The following is a 17951-nucleotide window of genomic DNA, read 5'->3' as shown; positions in this document are numbered from 1 at the left end:
CTCTGCCGTGAGCGTTAGGTTCAGCCGTGTTATATGCTGCCCCCTCAGCCCTGTGGCCTATAAGCGGAGCCTGAGCAGTCGGAGTCCTTCCCTCTCCCGCAGCTGCGGTAGTTCCGGGATGCAGCGGGCTCCAGAGCACTGAGCTAGGTCTGCGTCCTGTGCCCGCGCGGCTCCGTCTCCGCACTTCTCCCTTCCCTCCTCCTTCACTCGCCCAATTTGCCCACTTTTAAATGATTTCAGTTGCACATCTGTTAGTCTTACCTGTCTGCTGTGCAGTGGGTCCTTTGTGGAATTATAGTTGTTCAATTTGTTGTAAATTCTAGGGGAGATTTCAATAGGCTCACCTCACACCACCATTTCTACGACGTCATCCTTTAGCATTTCTAGTGGTGATGAATTCCGCCTCTGCTTTTGTTTGTTCAGGAAAATCTTTATCCTTCATTTCTAAAACACAGCTTTACTGAATATGGTATTCTTGGTTAACAGTATTTTCTTTCACTATTTTGTATCTACTCTTAGTCTTACAGGGCTTTCCTTGTATGTAACTTTCTTCTTGCTGCTTTCAAAATTCTTTGCCTTTTGGTAATTTAATTATATTATGTCTCAGTGTAGCCCTACTCAGGTTCAATCTACAGTGGTACCTCAGTTTTTGAACGTCCGCATTGACAAACATTTCCGTTTATGAACGCCGTAAATTTTATGGATCTAAATTCATGCTAAATTTGCAGTTTTAGAGGTTGATTTTAAAGGTCTGGAATGGATTAATCCATTTTGCATTACTTTCTATTGGGAAACTGTGCCTCGGTTTTCGAATGTTTCAGAACTCGAATGGTCTTCCGGAACGGATTATGTTTGAAAACCAAGGTACCACTGTATTTGGGATTCTTTGGGCCTCCGAATGTTCATTTCTCTCCCTTAGGTTTTGGAAGTTTTCAGCCATTATTCCTTTAAATGTGCTTTCTGTCCCTTTCTCTTCTTCTGGAATTTTTATATTACAGATATTGTTTCTTTTGGTTGTGTCTTATAAATCCCATAGGCTTTCTTCACTCATTTTCTTTTTTTTCGTCCTCCAACTAGATAATTTCAAACATTCTCTGTTCTAGGTCATTGATTCTTTTTTTCTTCATGGTCACGTCTGCTTTGGAAGTTCTCTATTGAGTTCTTAAGTATAGTCACTGTATTTTTCAGCTCTAGGATTTTTTTTTAATGGTTTCTATTTCTTCATTGAACTTCTTGTTTTGTTCATGCAATGTTTTCTCAGTTTTGTTTAATTGTACGTGTGTTCTTATAGTTCCCTACCTTCCTTAAGGGGATTATTCTGAATTCTTTGACAGTTCATAAATCTCCATTTCTTTAAGGTCAGTTATAGGAGCTTTATTTGTTTCCTTTGGTGGTGTCACATTCACCTGATTGTATATAATCCTTGATTCCTTATACTGGTATCTGTACATTTGGGTAAGCAGTTTCCTTTTCCAGATTTTACAGGTTCACTTGGTGGTTTTTCACCAGAGAACTCAATTTGGGTTTCTGGATACATCTGCTGGTCACATCCTTGGGCAGGTTGGCCCTGCAATCAGGGTCTTTGGTTGAGGCCACCACCTGAGTCCTGAGGTCTGGGAGGGGTGTTCTGCTGTCTGAGAACAATTGGATAGGACTGCTGGCTTGGTTTCCTGCCCAAATGAGCCTGTATGATAGGCAGTTGCCTGGGTTCTCTTACTAGACAGTTGGGACTGGGTACTATACTCAGTAGTGGGCGGGGTTCTGAATTAGTTTCCATGCTCTGGTGGGGCAGCAGAACAAGCCATGAGGCCTGTGCAGCTCATTTTTTGGGGACCCAAATCAGGTAAGACTATGTACTGAATTCTCTGGTCAGACAGGGCCACCAGTTTTGCTCTGCAGGTTGGGAAACCACAGACTGCTCTGTTCAAGTGCCACTGGAAGTGGTTCTGTCAGATGGGCTGCGCAGTGATTAGGTTCCTGTTGGGCTGTGCTGAGGGCTGTATTCAGCAATGGGCTACAAATTAGTTTCTCTGCTCGGACAGAGTGGAAAATTTGGCTCTAAGACCTGTAAGTCGCTGTGTTTATGGTCTTGACTCAAGCCAACCCATGCCCCAAGTTCCCTGGCTGAACAGGGCCCTGGATTTGCTCTGAGGATGATCAGCTCTGCCTGCTGGGCTCTGAGTACTTCCGGTCAGACTTTCTGGGCAGGTGGGGCCAGGAGCTGCACTCAGCACTGGGTGGGGCTATGGATGAGCTCCCCTGCTTGGGCAGAATGGGAAGGAAAGCCGACTCCTAGTAGCCTCCAGATGTTCTGGTCAGGATTTCTGGCCGGGAGGGGCCAGGAGTGACAGCAGCTGTGGGCACAACTACAAAAGAGTGCCACTGCCTGAGCAGGGCAGACCAGGGGTGGCAGCCCTGCATCTCACCACATTCCTGGTCACATAGTGCTATGGTCTTGGCTCTGCAGATGAGGGACGCTGCTGATCGGGACTTCTTCTTGGGTTCTGCAGGTAGGAACTAAGTCCGTCAAGATCTGAGTGCTGGTTGTTGCAAGCCCCCAGATTCCCCTGTAAGCCCCAGTTCTGTGGGCAGAACTGGAGTAGGGGTTCCTGGGAAGTGACCCTCAGTGCTACCATTGGGCGCTGGGTGGCTGCGCTGGGTGCTCTTTTTGCACTGGAGGAAGCGGAGGCTCAGGGGACATGTGGTTGGTGCTGTGCTGGCCTGGGGGAGGGGCACTGCCATCAGCTGCCCCCCTCTGCCACTAATGCTGCTTGGCTTGGTCTCTGAGGTGCAGGGCTGCTAAAGCCTCCGCCTGTGTTGTAGGATGTATCTCAGTGGTACCTTGTTCACGAACAATTGTTAGCTGTTCTTGTGAGGGGGAATGAAGTCAGGAATGGTCTCTGTCACCAACTTGGTGACGGCACTGTGCTCTTCTTCTTTGGAAAGGATGAAGGCCGTAGGTGCCTCGTGTGTCGTGTGTCGGTTTATTCCAGTGCCTTGGGTGTGCTTTGGGACAGCAAAATAATTCCACCTTGGAGTTACCTAAACTTTGCTTATGAGTAGACTCGGTACACTGTGCAAAGTTCCCTAGAGAGCAAAGAGACCTGGGGTTTAAATCTTAGGTGATCATTGGGTGAGAGGAAGTGCACATTTTGAAAACTGCTATAATGCAAAGAGGAAATAATCACAGTGGAGATAAAAGGAAAATAAGTTCCAGATGAGGTAATTTTAGCATGTTAATAAAGTCATATTCATACTTGATAAAGATTAAATTCCTCTTGTGTATATAATTAGCTTTAACCAGAGGCATTAAAATGAAAGAAAAATCCAGATCAATTCAGTGGTCCTTGGGTCTCTGCATGTGTGAGAATCACTTGTGGTGGTTTGCAAATGCCCCGACTTTATGTCAGACTTAATTGAATGAGCATATGCTGATCTGTGTAATTTGCTTCTAGTAATTAAGAATTGACTAAACAAGAAAAACTGGTTCTAAGCTTTTAACTTGATTAAGGAGTGGATTTTAGATTCCTAAAGACTTCCTTATTTTCATACACAAATGGAAAGTAATTACCTGATTCTGAAATGTCTTGTCTCTTCCAAGACTAAGGAATAACAGGTGACTCATCATTAGTTCCTTACCGGTTTTCATTCTCCAAAGAATCTAAACAAAATAATACATGGCTGTGCAGCTTTCCATTTCCTAGAAATGAGTCATTTACCTTGGTTGTTTATTAGTGTTAGTATTTTGGTGCTTTTGTAGCTTTCTGACTTACCTGAGGCTGTCACCTCTGCTGTGAAATACACAGGTTTCTGGGCAGCTGCACTGTGCTTCACTTCTGTTGCTGACTCCTACTCTGAGACGTGTGAGGGGCTCAGAGCTCAGCTCTGATGCTTAGAAAGCTCTGTGAGGGAAGGGGTTTCCATCAGCTGGTTCCTGTCTGGACTTCTGTGCATTAGGCCTGTGGGTGGGTATGTGATCGGTGTTGTAGGCGGAAGGCACTCGCTGGAAACGAATGCCAAGAAAAACACGTCGCCAAATTGTTTTCTTAAGCTCTCTGTCAGCCAGGCACAAGACTGGGTAATCACGTAACTGCACTCCTCAAAACAGACAGGAGAGGCCCGGGGATTGTCAGCAAAGGGTGCCTCACACTGACCTGAAACTTTGCTTTTGAAAGTGGGGAATGTCCTTTTGTTTTCCATTTTAGAACTCTCAAGGAGACAAATGCTATTAATCTTAGTGAAACCTACATTGATGACACCATCTTTTTGTATAAATTAAACTAGGCCTTTCAAAATGAACTAGTGGTGAACATTTGTAAACATTTGGAAGCCGTTATATTTTTAACATTTTTGCCTTCTTAAAAAATCATGCCGACTGTTACTCCACTGTAGTCCCATTCCTCACCTGGTTATTGGCGTTAAAAGAAACATCTCTTTCATACGGATAACTGAGTGTTTACAATTCTGTGAGTACAGGAGAGGATTCTGTGAAATGTGTTTCCTTTGACTGTGACTTTGGTCCCAGAGATCTGGCAGGTCTGTGTTAAGGAGCAACCCCTCCTGCTGAGGCAGTGCTGTTACATAGTTGTCAGTTGTCACTGACTGTCTGTCAAATCTCTCTGGATGCTTTGGGCCTGGAGCCGCAGGACTGTAGAACAGACACACTGTCAGTGTTTCAAGTGTGTACATCCACCTCAGGGTGCTTATAACACTGTTAGAAGATAGCACTAACATACTTTTTGAATTACAAAAATTATCATGACCACTTTCCAAAAAAAAATGAAAACTAGAAGAAAGAAAAGAAAAACCTTCTATTACTGCATCACCTTACTGGCAGTTTTTATATTAAAATATACCCAGCCTCGTGGCTCAGGTGGTTGGAGCGCTGTGCTCCTAACGCCAAAGGCCAATGGTTCGATTCCCACACGGGCCAGTGAGCTGCGCCCTCTCCAGCTAAGATTGTGAACAACAGCTCTCCCTGGAGCTGGAGCTGCTGTGAGCCTCCTGATGTTGGCGTGGGCTGCCGTGGGCTGCTGTGGGCTGCCGTGGGCTACTGTGTGCTGCCAGGAGTGGCTGGCAGCCAGCGTGAGCTGCTGTGGGCGGCCGACCTACGACCGGCGACCGACTGCCTCAGCCGGGGGTAGCGCAGGGCTCATAACACCAGCATGGGCCAGGGAGCTGTGTCCTACACAACTAGACTGAGAAACAGCGGCTTGAACTGAGGGGGGGTGGGGGGGAAGGGGGAGTTATACACATTGTCCTTTTGCATGTGTACTTTTTCTACACAGTTGAATCACAGTATACACATGATTTTGTGCCCTGCTTTTGTCACTTAAAAAGCGACAAACACTTGAAATATTTTAGAAAGTGAATTTTGTATTGTTGGCTATAACAATACAAATATAACAATATAGTAATATTCTGGGCCAGATGTGTACTTTTCCCAAGTTCTGACCTGTCAGATCCCATCTGACAAGTTTCAGGGCATTATCTTTATATGAAAATGTACTCTTCGTCTAGAAAGGGCATGTTTTCATTACCAGTTTCTCAGGTCCAGAGCTGGAAACCCTCCTTATTTATTAGCCCTTCTTCCAAACGAAATCCAGTGCCTTCGGCCAAGGCTTCCTGACACCGTCTAGAGATCTTTTACTGGTGTGGGAGGTAAGGGGGTACAGCAGAAGGTCCCCGGGAATTAGGGGAGGAGAACAGGCAGGACAGAGGCAGGCTGCAGGGACCAGGCAGCCAGTGCTGTGGAAAACAGGTTTCAGGGAGGAGGAGGTGAGCCTCATGGGCCCAGAACAGGAGGTCGGAAAAGTGCTCTGCGTTTACAAGAAAAAGGTTCTTGATGACCTTCTGGGGTGTGGTTCCTGTTGTCCATGGTTATGAAAGGTTACGGAGTGTTAAGGAGGCAGCATGCAAGTTCAGAGAAAAGGCAGGTGGGAAAACGGGAGGGGCGGAGGTGATGTCAGAAGGGCAAAGGGATATTTTCTAGATCTGGGTCCATAAGCAGCAGCCCATATACCCCATTCCAAGTTATGGCCTCTTCTGTGGCATAGTTTTCTCTGGAAATTCTCACATCCCACAGCAGCTACAAATGGCTAGGGTTTAGTTTTCAGATTCTATTCACAGCGCCCGGCACTTCTGGTGTCTTCAAGTGGAATAAGCTGCAGGTCTGTGGTTAACGCATAAGGACCATCCCACTCACCTGGCATTAGCTACCACATGGCTGGCGCCCTTTCGAACTTTGGAAGAGAGGGCAGGTGGTCAGCGAAGCCACACTACTAACCCTCAGGCCTCTGAGCCACCGGGTGTTGTGAAACACATTATGTGCATTGTCTTGTTCAGTCTTCACACAACCCTATTAGGGGTGTCTTCTTTTCCCCTTTACAGATTAGGAAATTGAGGCTCAGAAAGGCTAAGCAGACACATAGCTGCCTCGTGTGAATTTGTGCAAATACGAACAATATCTGAGATGAGCAAGGCAGAGAAGAGCATTTCTGATCCCACCCCATACGCACTGCGGAGTAACAGACAGAGGACGTGGTTCATTTTCAAGCGAGCATGGCAGACGGGCCCCTCAGAGTTTGGGCTCAACCCATGTGTCCAGCTTTAGCTGCTGTCACAATTCCACCCCTCAGCATGTCCAGCAAAACTAAGCTACATGGTTTTTCTTGAGCACACCGTGTCCGCTAAGACCTGGGCCTTTTCCAGGCATGACGGTAAATGGAAACAGGTCTGGCTGTGGCCGGGGCTGCAGTCGGAGCTGACCTTGGCTCTGCATTAATCCCCAGGCCGTAGCCAGGGGGGTGTGAGCTGCGTGAGGCTCGGCTCCCTGGGCCAGGACACTGTTGCTGCCCTGGCCCAGAGCAGTCAGCCTGTAACCAAGGGCCTGACAGTGCAAAGTGGACTGGAAAAGAAGCCAAAGAAACCGTGGTGGGACCGGGAGTTGCTAACTGGTTAGAAGGATTCAGCTGAGGTGGCGTGGTGGCCTGGGGAAGAGAGGCAAGTTCGGGTGCCTTAGGGGAGTTAACTGCTCATAGGACGGTAGGACAAGCAGGGGGTGTTTCAACAGACTGTCGCTGGCTCTTGGCTAGTGATTTGTGTGCACTGTTTCCCAGCTCTCTGGGAGAGACTCTAACCTCTAGTTTCCTGGTGAGGGGACAGATTTCCAAGTTTGTGCTGAGGTCTGGGACATGAGGGAAGCACCAGGTCCCACGGCTGTGGATGAAGGTTAGGGCACAGGGCTCAGGAACCAGCAGGTTGAACCAGAGCCCTTGTCTGGTGAATGCAGCGGGTAGTTGAAGTCCCTGGGGCGGGAGAAGGTGGTGGGCGAGGAGAAGAGGCTGAGAGGGACACCGAGCTTTCAGAAGCCGGCGGGAGAAGAACCGTCTGTTCAGGAACCTGAGGAGAAGCCAGCAGAGCTCCTGTTCTGTTGACAGTCACTTCATCCCACAAGAAACTTGAGGCTGGAGAGAGTTAAATGGTGACACCATCTCTGGTCACCAGGACTGAAGCTCTAACCCGTGAATGCCTCTTGGACCAGCGGTTAGAATGGCATTTGGTGACATGAAAAGGAGTTTTCGTAGGCGTAAGGGGCAGGGGTCAGATGACAGGAGGATGTGTCAGTGCTTCCTGGTGAAGTTGTGTGAAGCCAGCAATAATAGGCGGCGACGAGCTTTGCAGCAGTCAACTCCCAGCGTCATGATTGTGCCAGTCCCTGCTGAAGTTTAAAATTAAAGCAAGACATTCACTTTTTTGCTGATCGCGTTAATTTGGTTTCTCTCAAACTCTGATTGACGCATCTGGTGTTTTTCGCTTGGCTCACTTAACAAGCAGACGGATTAATTAGGAGATTTTGCATTTTTGGCACCGCTGCTATGCCTGTCGCAGCAATCTTTCTGGTTCTCCTGGTCTCCTCCCAGAGCAAGTATAGACAGGTGTTTTCTGCAGCTGAACTGTTCACGTATGCAGGATTCTCTGAACAAAATAAGGTGCGCGTTTTCTTTGCAAACCCTTGGCCTCATGCAGTGGTTCTTCTGCTACTCAGCTGGACACTGGAATCGTCTGAAAATTCGAACCCAGGACCGGTGAAATCGGGGCTTTGGAGTGAGGCTCAGACCCGGCTGCTGTTGTGGCTCCTGGGTGAGCCGTGTGCAGCCAGGACGGAGAAGGTGATGGGTTCACAGGCCACCTGGCCTCGCCCATCCTGGAGGCAGCGCTGGACACCAGGCTGCTGTCTTGTGCCTTCCTGGCCCTTCTGCCTCCTTCTCCTCTCCCCAGGTGCTTGGCTGCAGCCTCCCCACTTAGGAAGCCTCCGGGGAAATTCCTGTCTGGGTGAGGCCTTGCGGCCACTCCAAGAACTAGCATGATTGCAGGAGAGCCCCTTCTCCCGGCTGTCAGATGGCCTTGTCGTTCATCCTGATGTGAAACTGGGACATTTTAATTGCAGACATAAATGCTTAGTCTTGGGTTTTATTGTGGGACTGAGTGCAGTTCTGCTGCCTCAGGCTTTGCAGGACTGTGACCTCATAAAACATGATGGGGGGGGCCTCTCGCCCTGTGCCTCTCAGAAGTTCCCACTTCTAAGGTTCTCTTTACTTCTGATTTATGACCTACATGTGACCCCTCCATCAGGATAGTCTTCTTTCTCCACAACTGCGCCTGTTTCGAGTTGACTTTAGGAATCAACGTGCAGCCCAAGACCTGGAAAAAAGAGAGCAAAGGCTTGGTGAGCCACGCATGGCAGCATGCTGCCCGGGGCCTGCCCTCACCCAGGGCTTTGTTCCTGGGAGAACATCGCATGCCTTGGCCCGTCTGCAGCTCTCGGAAAACAGGAGCTGATTTCTTTGTGCCAGGAGTTGTGTGCAGAGCAGGTGGGGAATTTGGAGCTGAGGTCTAAGGAATAAAGTGGGTTTGGGTTCATTGTCACCGTTATAGCCGAGCCCTGCCTTCCTGTCCCACCCCAGGCCAGAATCTTTCCCTCCTATTATGATAAAACAGCCCCAGGCAAAAACATCCACATTGAATTCTTAAATTCCAGTTATAACAGGATAGATCTCATTTTAGCCAAGGAGAAGATTTCCAAACAATTCCTTAAGCCAAACCTCTTAGTAAAAAGGGGACACGAGCTGCAGTCAAGTACCTAGAGACATCTCTTTCCTACAGTAACATCTTCCTTTGTGAAACAGATTGGAACCACGATAATGTGGGATAAACAATTTGATATTTTATCTTAAATTTTGCAAAATATTTCTTTTTGAGTAATGGCAGAAAACATGTCAGAGACTGTTCGTTTCCCTTTATAACTTAGGACGTACAAAATGTTTTTTAAAAAAATTCCCCTCACTGGCACTCAAATCTTGATCAGCTTAATTTTGTAAAACTAGACTTCCTCTCTAACCTGTACTAACCAAAGTTAGGGCTTTGCCGAGTTAACCTTCTGTGAGAACCCAGAAGATACCATTGGGCCCCTGCTGCTCCCGAGGGGCTATTTATTACAGTCATGAAGGTCAGAGGCAGGCAGACAGCGTTCCTGTACAATTATTCCTGCACATTTTCATTCCACTCCTGCAGCGCTTTCTGAAGAGGGAGGAGGACACAGCAGCGGGCACGAGGGGGGGAGCTGGGCCTGAGGAACCAAGTGGAGTCTGAGGTTCCATTGCACAGCAGCAATGGGGGTGCAGGAGGGAGGGGGGCTTTGTTCTGTCCCCTCAGACCTGTGATGTGGGGAGGTGCCAGCGTTGGGAACAGTTCCCCAGCTTCCCTGTGGACACTGCTTTTTCAGATACTAGTAGTTTCCCCGGGAGTCAAATTGCTAAAACGGTGTCCCTTGTTCTGTCTTACATGGAGCCATTCTGTTTTCCTCCGGACCAGAGGGAAAGAACTGTGGCGGCTCAGTTTTACAGCGTGTTAATTTAGCTCCCCAGTGACTAAAGTCGAAGGCTGAAGGCCAAGTAGTTTACTCAGACAGGAGGCTGGGACTTCTGCCAAGACAGTGGGGTGGCTTCCAGGACAGGACAGCCACGCTGTGCTGGCAGCCACAGGTGGAGCTGACACACGCTCCGGTAGGGAGGGAGGCGCGTTATTGCTACAAGTGACCCCCTTCTCCGTATCTGACCCCCGACCCAGGCCCCCCACCGCCTTGATGGTTTGCAGCTCCTTGAAGCTGCGGGACCTGCAGAGGGAGGGGGGTGCCCAGAGGTGACGTCACTCCTGTGGGCCTGGCCCAGCCCCCGAAGAGCTACTGAGTCTGCAGATCTGAAGTGAGATTATACGGGGAGACCTCATACCTGAGACAATGCCGCCTACTGCTCAGCCTGTTGTTTGGAAAGCTGGCTTTGTTTTAGGGCCATTTGGGGGCAGGGGACTTTAAAATTTAGGTGGACAATCAAATCTGCTGTTATCAAAATGACAACCCCTGACCAGCCCACGTCCAGCAGTCAGGGCAGTCAGTCGGAAGCCTTGCCTTACCTCAGCCTCCGGACACAGACAGCCTGTCTCCAGGGTCTGAGACCACAGCCGGGCCTGTGGGGGCCTGGGAGGCTCGCGGACACGGACGGCAGGAAAAGCCAGTTGCAAAAAGTGCTGGTGAGGATGGGCCCTGACTCAGGGGTGTCCCTGTGCCTCAATGTCTCTTGGGGAGGGGGTGCTTCAGGGAGAGCTGGGGGGTCAGGACCAGCAAAACCTCTCCATCCTTGGGGCTTCCTCAGCCAAAAACAAACAGAAAGAATGTTGACTCTCTTAGCCATCCATCCTCTTGGGGTAATTCAGGGTCATCCCCTCTAGGATCCCTGGGGTCGGAGGTCTTTTATCAAATCCCTCGCAGACAGGTGACCAGACCAGGTCCTATCCAAATCGGTGTAGTGACAGGTATGAACCAGGACTGTCCTGGCACCTTGGGGCATATGATCACCCCATGTGTGTAGGCATCCCATTTAAACTGTGCCATTTAAACTTTAGGAAAAACGTAACTGCTAAAAGACACAAACTACTACAAATACCCTATAGGTGTAGGTAGGGAGGAAATGCTTGGTTCGTTAAAGGGATTAGCTCTCCACTTTCAGAGGGGTACAGGACTTTGTCTGAGTGGGGGACTGGCACACATCAAAACCACGTCCTGTGGCAGGAGTTATTTTTAAGGTATCCAAAATGCAAGACATTTGCAGTGAAAAGCTTATTATGACTTTATTCAAAAAGTGAGAAGGGAGTTTGAAACCACCCCAGTAAAAGAGTGAACCCACCGACCGCAATATTCCATTCCAGACAGCTCAGCCTCAAGTGGGCCGGGTGTTGGCCAGGCACGTGTGGCTCCGTTGGGGACATGGGGGTGCAGGATGGCTCAGTAGCTCCCAGAGCACATTTCACAGGAGAACGACATTATCTGCTGGAAATCTAAGCAGTGCTGCGCAGATGGCCCCCACCCCCCTCTCAGTAACAAGGCATGTGAGGCGCAGGCGGGGCTGGGAAAAAAGGCAGCTGGGCCTGCAGAGTGGGTGACAGCAGCACCTGGGGGTGGGGGAGGGCTGGCTGCTGGGCCCGAACCTGTTCAGCCAGTCAGGGGCTTTGTGAGGATACATGAGAATGTGTGAATGGGCTTTAAACACGGTGCTATAAATGGTTTAAAGACCTGGTAGCTGTGAGATTTTGCCCCAGTGGAGAAAGTAAATCTGAGCCACCACAGGACGAAGGACCCAGTCCTCCAGGGCAGAGACCCTGAAGCCTAGGCTCTCTCACAGCCCCTGGCCTGGCTGTGTGACACTGGTGGGGGCAGGGACTGGCACAGGACTCCTGGAGAGCATGTGCCCAGAGCCAGGCGAGTGCTTTCCAAATCCAGCGGAAGTAGTGTCTATCCCCTCAGTGCCCGGCATCTGCCCCCAGCCTCTGCTCGAACCCCAAGCAATCCAGGTACTCTGCATGTTTCAGTCCCTCCTTGCTCACTAGACTTGATCCAAGATTCAGACGTGGCATTTTCACTCTAAAACTCAGCCCTTTTCTCAGGCCATACCTGCGGTAGAAGAAACCAGGGCCAGGCAGCCCCTGAAGTGAAGGCCTTTTCTTTAGGCAGCTGGGACATTCACATCTGCATTAGACGGACAGGAAATGAGCCTCAAATCCAGGGCCCCCAGGTCATAGGCAGCAGTGGTCCTTGTCACGGCAGAGGCAGAGCCTGAGGTTTCCTTGGTACCACATTGGCCCTCCACACGCTGCACCAGAGGAAACACCATAGCAGAGGCTGTTAAACCTCTTGGGTGGCAGACCCATGGGGCACCTAGTGGAAGATGTGGACCCATTCCCCAGAAAACGACACACCCATGATAGATTTTCCATATCCTTGGGAGAGCTCCCAGACCCCCTGGAGTCCATGCAGTGACCGCCTCCGGTGGGGAGTTGCAGCTGGTAGGGTGAGATGGAATGCTACTATTAGTCCCTATTTCTCCAGTTGAAGAATTGGGACAAAGAGGTAAAAGAGTACCTCACGTCACACAGGTAGGCCTTGGAGGGGGCTAACAGGTAACGAGGTGGGACAGGTTTGGGGAGAGCTTCTCTGGGGAGTGAAGACCTGGAAAAAGGGGTGTAGTGAGGGGGTCAGCGAGCGTCGCTGGGAGCCCTGCTGTGGTCCCATGTGATCTGGGGGCTGCGCTCCTTTTGGGGGTGCCCTTGCTTTCTTGCCCACGGTCCTGCGGCTGTGCCCCTTGAGCCCAGCTCACTTGGTCCCCTGGTCCTGCCTCAACACACTCAACAGCTCTGAGTCCCCCCCAAGAGGGCAGCCATGCAGAAATGACCCCTTCTGGTTTCTTTTCAAGGAGCTGGCAGGTAGGGATGGTCATCAGTAGAAAAACATGTCAGAGCCTCATTTTCTTAAGGAGTTTAGAAAAGATGAAGTTGGTAGACAAACATCCTACTTCATAAGGGCACCTTTGAGCCCCTGTGGGGCTCTCACCACACTGGAAGCCCAAAAACTTGTGATAGGATTTGGGAAATGTGTGACAGAAATGTAAGTAAAAAGGGTGAATTAATGGAAGGACGCTCACAGAATGCCACAAAGTGGACAACCAAGCTGCATGAGACAGGCCCGAAGCTGACCTCGGAGACAAGAGGGACCCAGGGCCTGGCACACAGCCAGAACAATCTGTTTCTCTCCCTCGTCGCCCTGTGTGCACAAGTTGTTTTCTCTGAGACTTCCTTATGTGATTGGGTGCACGGTAACCAACTCGCAGCCCCACTGGCTCCGGGAGAAAGTTCGGGCCCTGGTGCCACCACTGACTGGTCCGCTCTGGTTTGTTGGAAAGAGGGCGTGAGCAATGCTATGACAGCACTGACTCCATGCCCTCTTCTGTCCCCTCTACCAGGCTGGCCCCTGAGCTGGGGGACAGTGCTGACCTGTGGGCCAGGCAGACTCTGCTTCCTGACAGGGATGAGGTTGGACGGAGCTGCTGCCCGGTGGCTCAGTTCATGAAAACCAAATGCCCACTGAGCCAGTTAACTCGTAATTTGCTGTAACACAACTGCTCTTTTTGAGGTCTCCGAGGTGGCAAATTCCTCACAGTGTCCCCTCAGGGAGCTGTGTCGGAACCGGGCGTCATGGGAATGGGTTCTGGGCTTATCTGGAGCTGTGGGTTCCTCTGTGGGGGAAGGTTACAGGGCCAGCAGCAGAGCTAGGAGACAACAGCCAGTTTTCTCCAGGAAACTAACTTCATTTCAATCCGTAGAGAAATAGGACATCTTTCTAGATATTTTATCAACTCACTTCCCTTAAATGTGTTCTGGTGATCTGAATGGTTTTCAAGTTTTGGCAGTTTGCACTCAGGAAACTATTTCCAAGCCCGAGCAAATGACAGAAGATTTAAACAGCAATGCAAAGTCGACAGTGACAGCTCAAACACAATAAAGAAGAGTGCAATTAAAATTAATAGTACAAAGTAGAGATGTTACCTTCCCCAGGCACCTGCCTTCTGCTACCAGTAAACTCATAGCTGGGGAGTTCTTTGGTCAAAGAAACACATTAAGTTTTCCTTCTTACACATTAGTCCACTCATATGTTCCTTTAAAATCATATACTTGCCTGACTGTTTGAAAGCACTATTCATTTTGTTCCCCGTGAAAGTAAACTTTGCAGTAAAGAGAAAACAATCTGTAAAATACCCCAATCCTTTTTTCTCCTTTCACACAGCATTTGTTTAAACAATGTAGCACAATATTTCTTTTCAATTGTTAATTTTATTTTTTTGCTAAGGCACATGATGTATAGAAATACTGAGGTACAAAATGCAAATTTCTGCATAAGAGTTTTAAAACAATCATTTTGGAAAATGAAGGTGAACATCATCTTCCAGAATATTCAGCTTTTAGCTTGTTTTTTCTTTTGGACCAGTTCAACCAGCAACTTGTATCTAGCGATACAGTCTTCCTGCAGGAAGAGAAAAAGAGAGGTGAAAACAATTACGTCCACAAATCAGTGTGACCTTCATGGGGTAAGTGTGTGGGGCCTGCTTGTAGGCTCTGCCTTGTGCTAATGCGAGTCTCGCATCCATTCCCTTTGCACAGAACGTGCCTACAACTTCCCAGGTGAGTCCAGCTGGTCACAGGCAGACGAGGCTAGACAGGTGTGAGGTGGCGGGCAGCCTACGGTGTGCTGTGAACTTGTGACCCGCTGGGGTGAGAGGCCAGAGGCAGCTGTTAGTGACGCCTACTGTCGTCATTATGGTTATGAATTTCAACTTGCTAACTATAATTATCATTTTTAACATTTCACTATTCCATCACATGTCACTTCAGAGAAACCAAAAAATTTGAGGCCTGGCGTCCACAATATTATTCTCCTTTGGGTTTGCCTCTCCCTAAGGGCTGCTGGGACCTGCAATGTTGGCCCGGCCCCACGGGACACCCACAGGGAGTGTGCGGAGCTCCTCCTGCTCGTCCCAGCCCCACCTCAACCTTCCAGCCCGACAGGTACAGAGCATTAGCTTCAGATTCCAGCTGCCTGCCCATCACCCCTTGCGGGAGGACTCATGACTGAAGCAGACGGGGTAATGCTTCAGAGCGGGTAATCCAGTTTAGGGGGTAATCAGCTCAGGGGCCTTGCGACTCTCATGGTTATCCCAAGGTACTTTCCAAAATCCATTTGTCTCTGTAAAAAAACACCGGGCTCAAGGGCACTGTAATCCTTGACTAACTTAAGGTGAGAGCAAACTGATGTCTGCTCCATAGCAGTGGCCTTAAAGACAGAGTGGATGTTCGTTCCCGTCCTAGGATTTTAGCTTGCTCGTGTTGTGAGAATATAACAAGTGCCTTTTCTGCGTCCCAAGAGGCCTTTCCTTAACGGCTCTGCTGCCCGTGGGTGCTGCCTAGCGCATGACATGGACGTGGCCAGTCCCAGCACCTCACCTCAAGGACAGGTGGGCCCTGAGCTCTGAGCAGCAGCCCGCATGTGCCTCAGGCACCAGCTTCTCCTCCAGGCCCAGGTTTCCCCGGGGACTCGCAGGCCACCTACAGGGAGTCACTCCATAGCAGACAAGCACACAGGCCACCTCTCAAGGACCTGGTTCCAATATCAAGGCTTAAATGGAACTTCTGCACGGCAATGAAAGTGCTGCTGATTTCCCGTTGAAACAGGAAGGTCTCCAAGGCAATGAGTTTGAGTGTTCTATCCATAGGAACCCAGAGCTCCAGCTCCTTCATTTTATACCAATGTCAAGTCACCACACACGGCAAATGTGTGTGTCCTGACAAATGCCGGAGAAATTCAGGGAAAGGAATTACTTCTGGCAAACCAGTGTTTCTCAAATAGATCAACTGCTAATGGTTTTATTTTGCTCCCCGGGAATTCTCGACCTCCTCATTTTAAAGTAGGTGATAGATAACTAGACCTGTGCACACAGGGACATTCATGGCCACAAGCTAGATTTTCTAACATTGAATTTCAATTAAAAAAAAAAAAAGAATGTAAATGAACAGGAATGTGCCCAGAGGCTACTGAGTGATAGGTGCAGAAGGCAGAAGAGATTGTTCTTTTGATTTCTCGGTGTTCCTGGTGCTTCAGACTAAGAGTCCAGCTATGAGGAAAGAAGCCCCCGAGAATGTGTGTCAGGAAAGGGCTGAGTGGAAAAAACTGCGCTGTGAGGGGCAGCTCCACTCTGGCTGAGCAGGAGACGAAGGCCAGGGTGGGGCGTGCTTTGCACAGGGACACCCATCCTGTCGCCCATCTGAGTTTTCACGTGAGAACTAAGTGCAAATGTATTTAAGCAGATACGAAGAGCTGTAAACGGGGAAGAGAGTCTATTATAAACAGTCCACGCTACAGAGGGCACCCCGACCCCACACACAGTCTGCCTCCGGGGTGTCTGGTCAACTAGAGTGAGTCCTGCTGGGGGCTGCTGGTAATCAGGGCGAGTGTCTGTCACACACGTCCCCCTGGTTAAAGGCTCATCACAGACCCAGACAGGCTTGTGATTTTGAGACAGTGACTACTCATTCTGGTAAGAGGGAGCTCCCCACGGTTATGGAGGCCCTGCCCCTGCTCCACGGCCCTCACAGTCACAAGGACACTGCCGAGCCACCCAGGGCTTCTCTCAAACTGCCACTCGAGTAGAGCGAATGCTCCAGGGCCTGGCAGGGTGGTTGAGGGTGAGATTTATGTCCCGTGCATGGCATTTTGTCTGAGAACAACTACCTTGTGTGTATAATGATCCAGCTTAGACTCTTGACCCCCTTTGTACGCACTAATCCACAGAGCGCACAGATTCCAAGGCTTTCAGGGGACACACGGGAGGATAACTGGTAAAGGAGAGGTGGAGAGGACAGCTGGAGACACAGATACCAGTAAGGCGAGAGCACTCAGGCAGCACTGGCTGCAGCCACGTGAGTGGGATTCTACACCGAGTGCGCAGGGCCCCGCCCGCCTCACCCACCTTGCTCTTGGACGGGACGCATTTGGCTATTTTGTCCCAGCGGTCAGAGGATCCTTTTGGGTATTGCTGTAATGCTAATTCCAGAAGCTTCTGCTGACTCTGAGTCCACGGCAGCTCTGCAGGGCGACTTCTCTCCGCCTTCTGGCCCTCCTCGTCGCTGGACGCGTTTTGTTCGGACACGGCGAAGTCCTTCTGCCTCTTCCCGCGGAGCTTGTCCCCCGGCTCCTCCTCGGGCAGCCGGGCCGGCCTGCGCCGCCTCGGCCCGTCGCTGTCCCCCCGCTCCCGCTCCTCCCGCTCCTCCTGCTCCTCCCGCTCCTGCTCCTCCTCCTCCTGCTCCTCCTCGGCCTGCGCGCCGGGGTCTTCCCGCTGGGTGATGATGTCACCGGGCAGGGCTGCGGTGGCCTTGGCGGGCCTGGGAGTCGGAGCTGTGGATCTGAGTTCAGCGAGTCTCACCATTCCTGTGACAAAGGGCGCAGGTGAAGGGCGACAAGAGCGACAGCAGCTGCCTCCCCCACAGCACACGGCACGGGGCCCTGCCCGTGATTTCACTTAGTGTCCCCTGTCCTAGGACGGGAGCCACGCCGCGGGAGGCGGCCCCGCCTTCCCACTGCTCCGCGGGAAGGAATAACCTGCTGCCGTGCAGTAAGGACGGCTCTTCTTCACAGCTCAGCGCTGTCAGGAATGCCATTAGCACGGCTAACGTGACCCGTCGCGCCTTACGCGGGTCACCCGCTGCGGGGCCGCGGGCACTGGTGGACCTGCCCTCTGCCTGCCGGGGCACCTCGTGGCCCCACGGCAGAGGGCACAGCGGCTCGTCTCCCAGCCACAGACGCCGCCTCACAGGCGTGTTCTCCTACCAGTGCTCTAGTCAGACCCACGTCTGCCCTCGGTGCCTTTTCGGAACATTACTCTGCCTTTTCAGAATACATTTTTGGAAAAGGTTTTGAAGGCCCACTTCTTTCACATGAATAGCCCCTTTCCTGTATCTGCCTCCACGCGCAGGGAAATTATTGATAGAAAAGGAACCTGGGGATGCCCTCTTCC

The 17951-nt window shown here is 50.4% G+C and overlaps 1 protein-coding gene across 4 annotated transcripts in view; it reads right to left on the bottom strand.

Moving 5' to 3' along the window:
• Positions 1-14229: 14229 nt before the first annotated feature.
• The window catches only part of DNAJC1 (DnaJ heat shock protein family (Hsp40) member C1), a 199512-nt gene continuing 195790 nt past the window's right edge, over positions 14230-17951 (bottom strand). For 2 of the 4 annotated variants that reach the window (XM_081056433.1, XM_081056434.1), the window contains 2 exons: positions 16908-17365; positions 14230-14407 (listed from right to left, as the gene is read on the bottom strand). In XM_081056433.1, coding sequence (XP_080912559.1) covers positions 14339-14407; positions 16908-17365 — 527 coding nt within the window. In that variant the 3' untranslated portion in view covers positions 14230-14338. Of the gene's footprint in view, positions 17366-17951 lie in introns of all 4 variants that reach the window. The other 2 variants (XM_081056431.1, XM_081056432.1) reach the window with 1 other exon arrangement.

This window comes from Rhinolophus hipposideros (assembly GCF_964194185.1).
Source record: "Rhinolophus hipposideros genome assembly, chromosome: 1".
Taxonomy (NCBI): domain Eukaryota; kingdom Metazoa; phylum Chordata; class Mammalia; order Chiroptera; family Rhinolophidae; genus Rhinolophus; species Rhinolophus hipposideros.
Note: the sequence above shows the minus strand (reverse complement) of the source record. Positions and strands in the feature narration are given on the sequence as shown.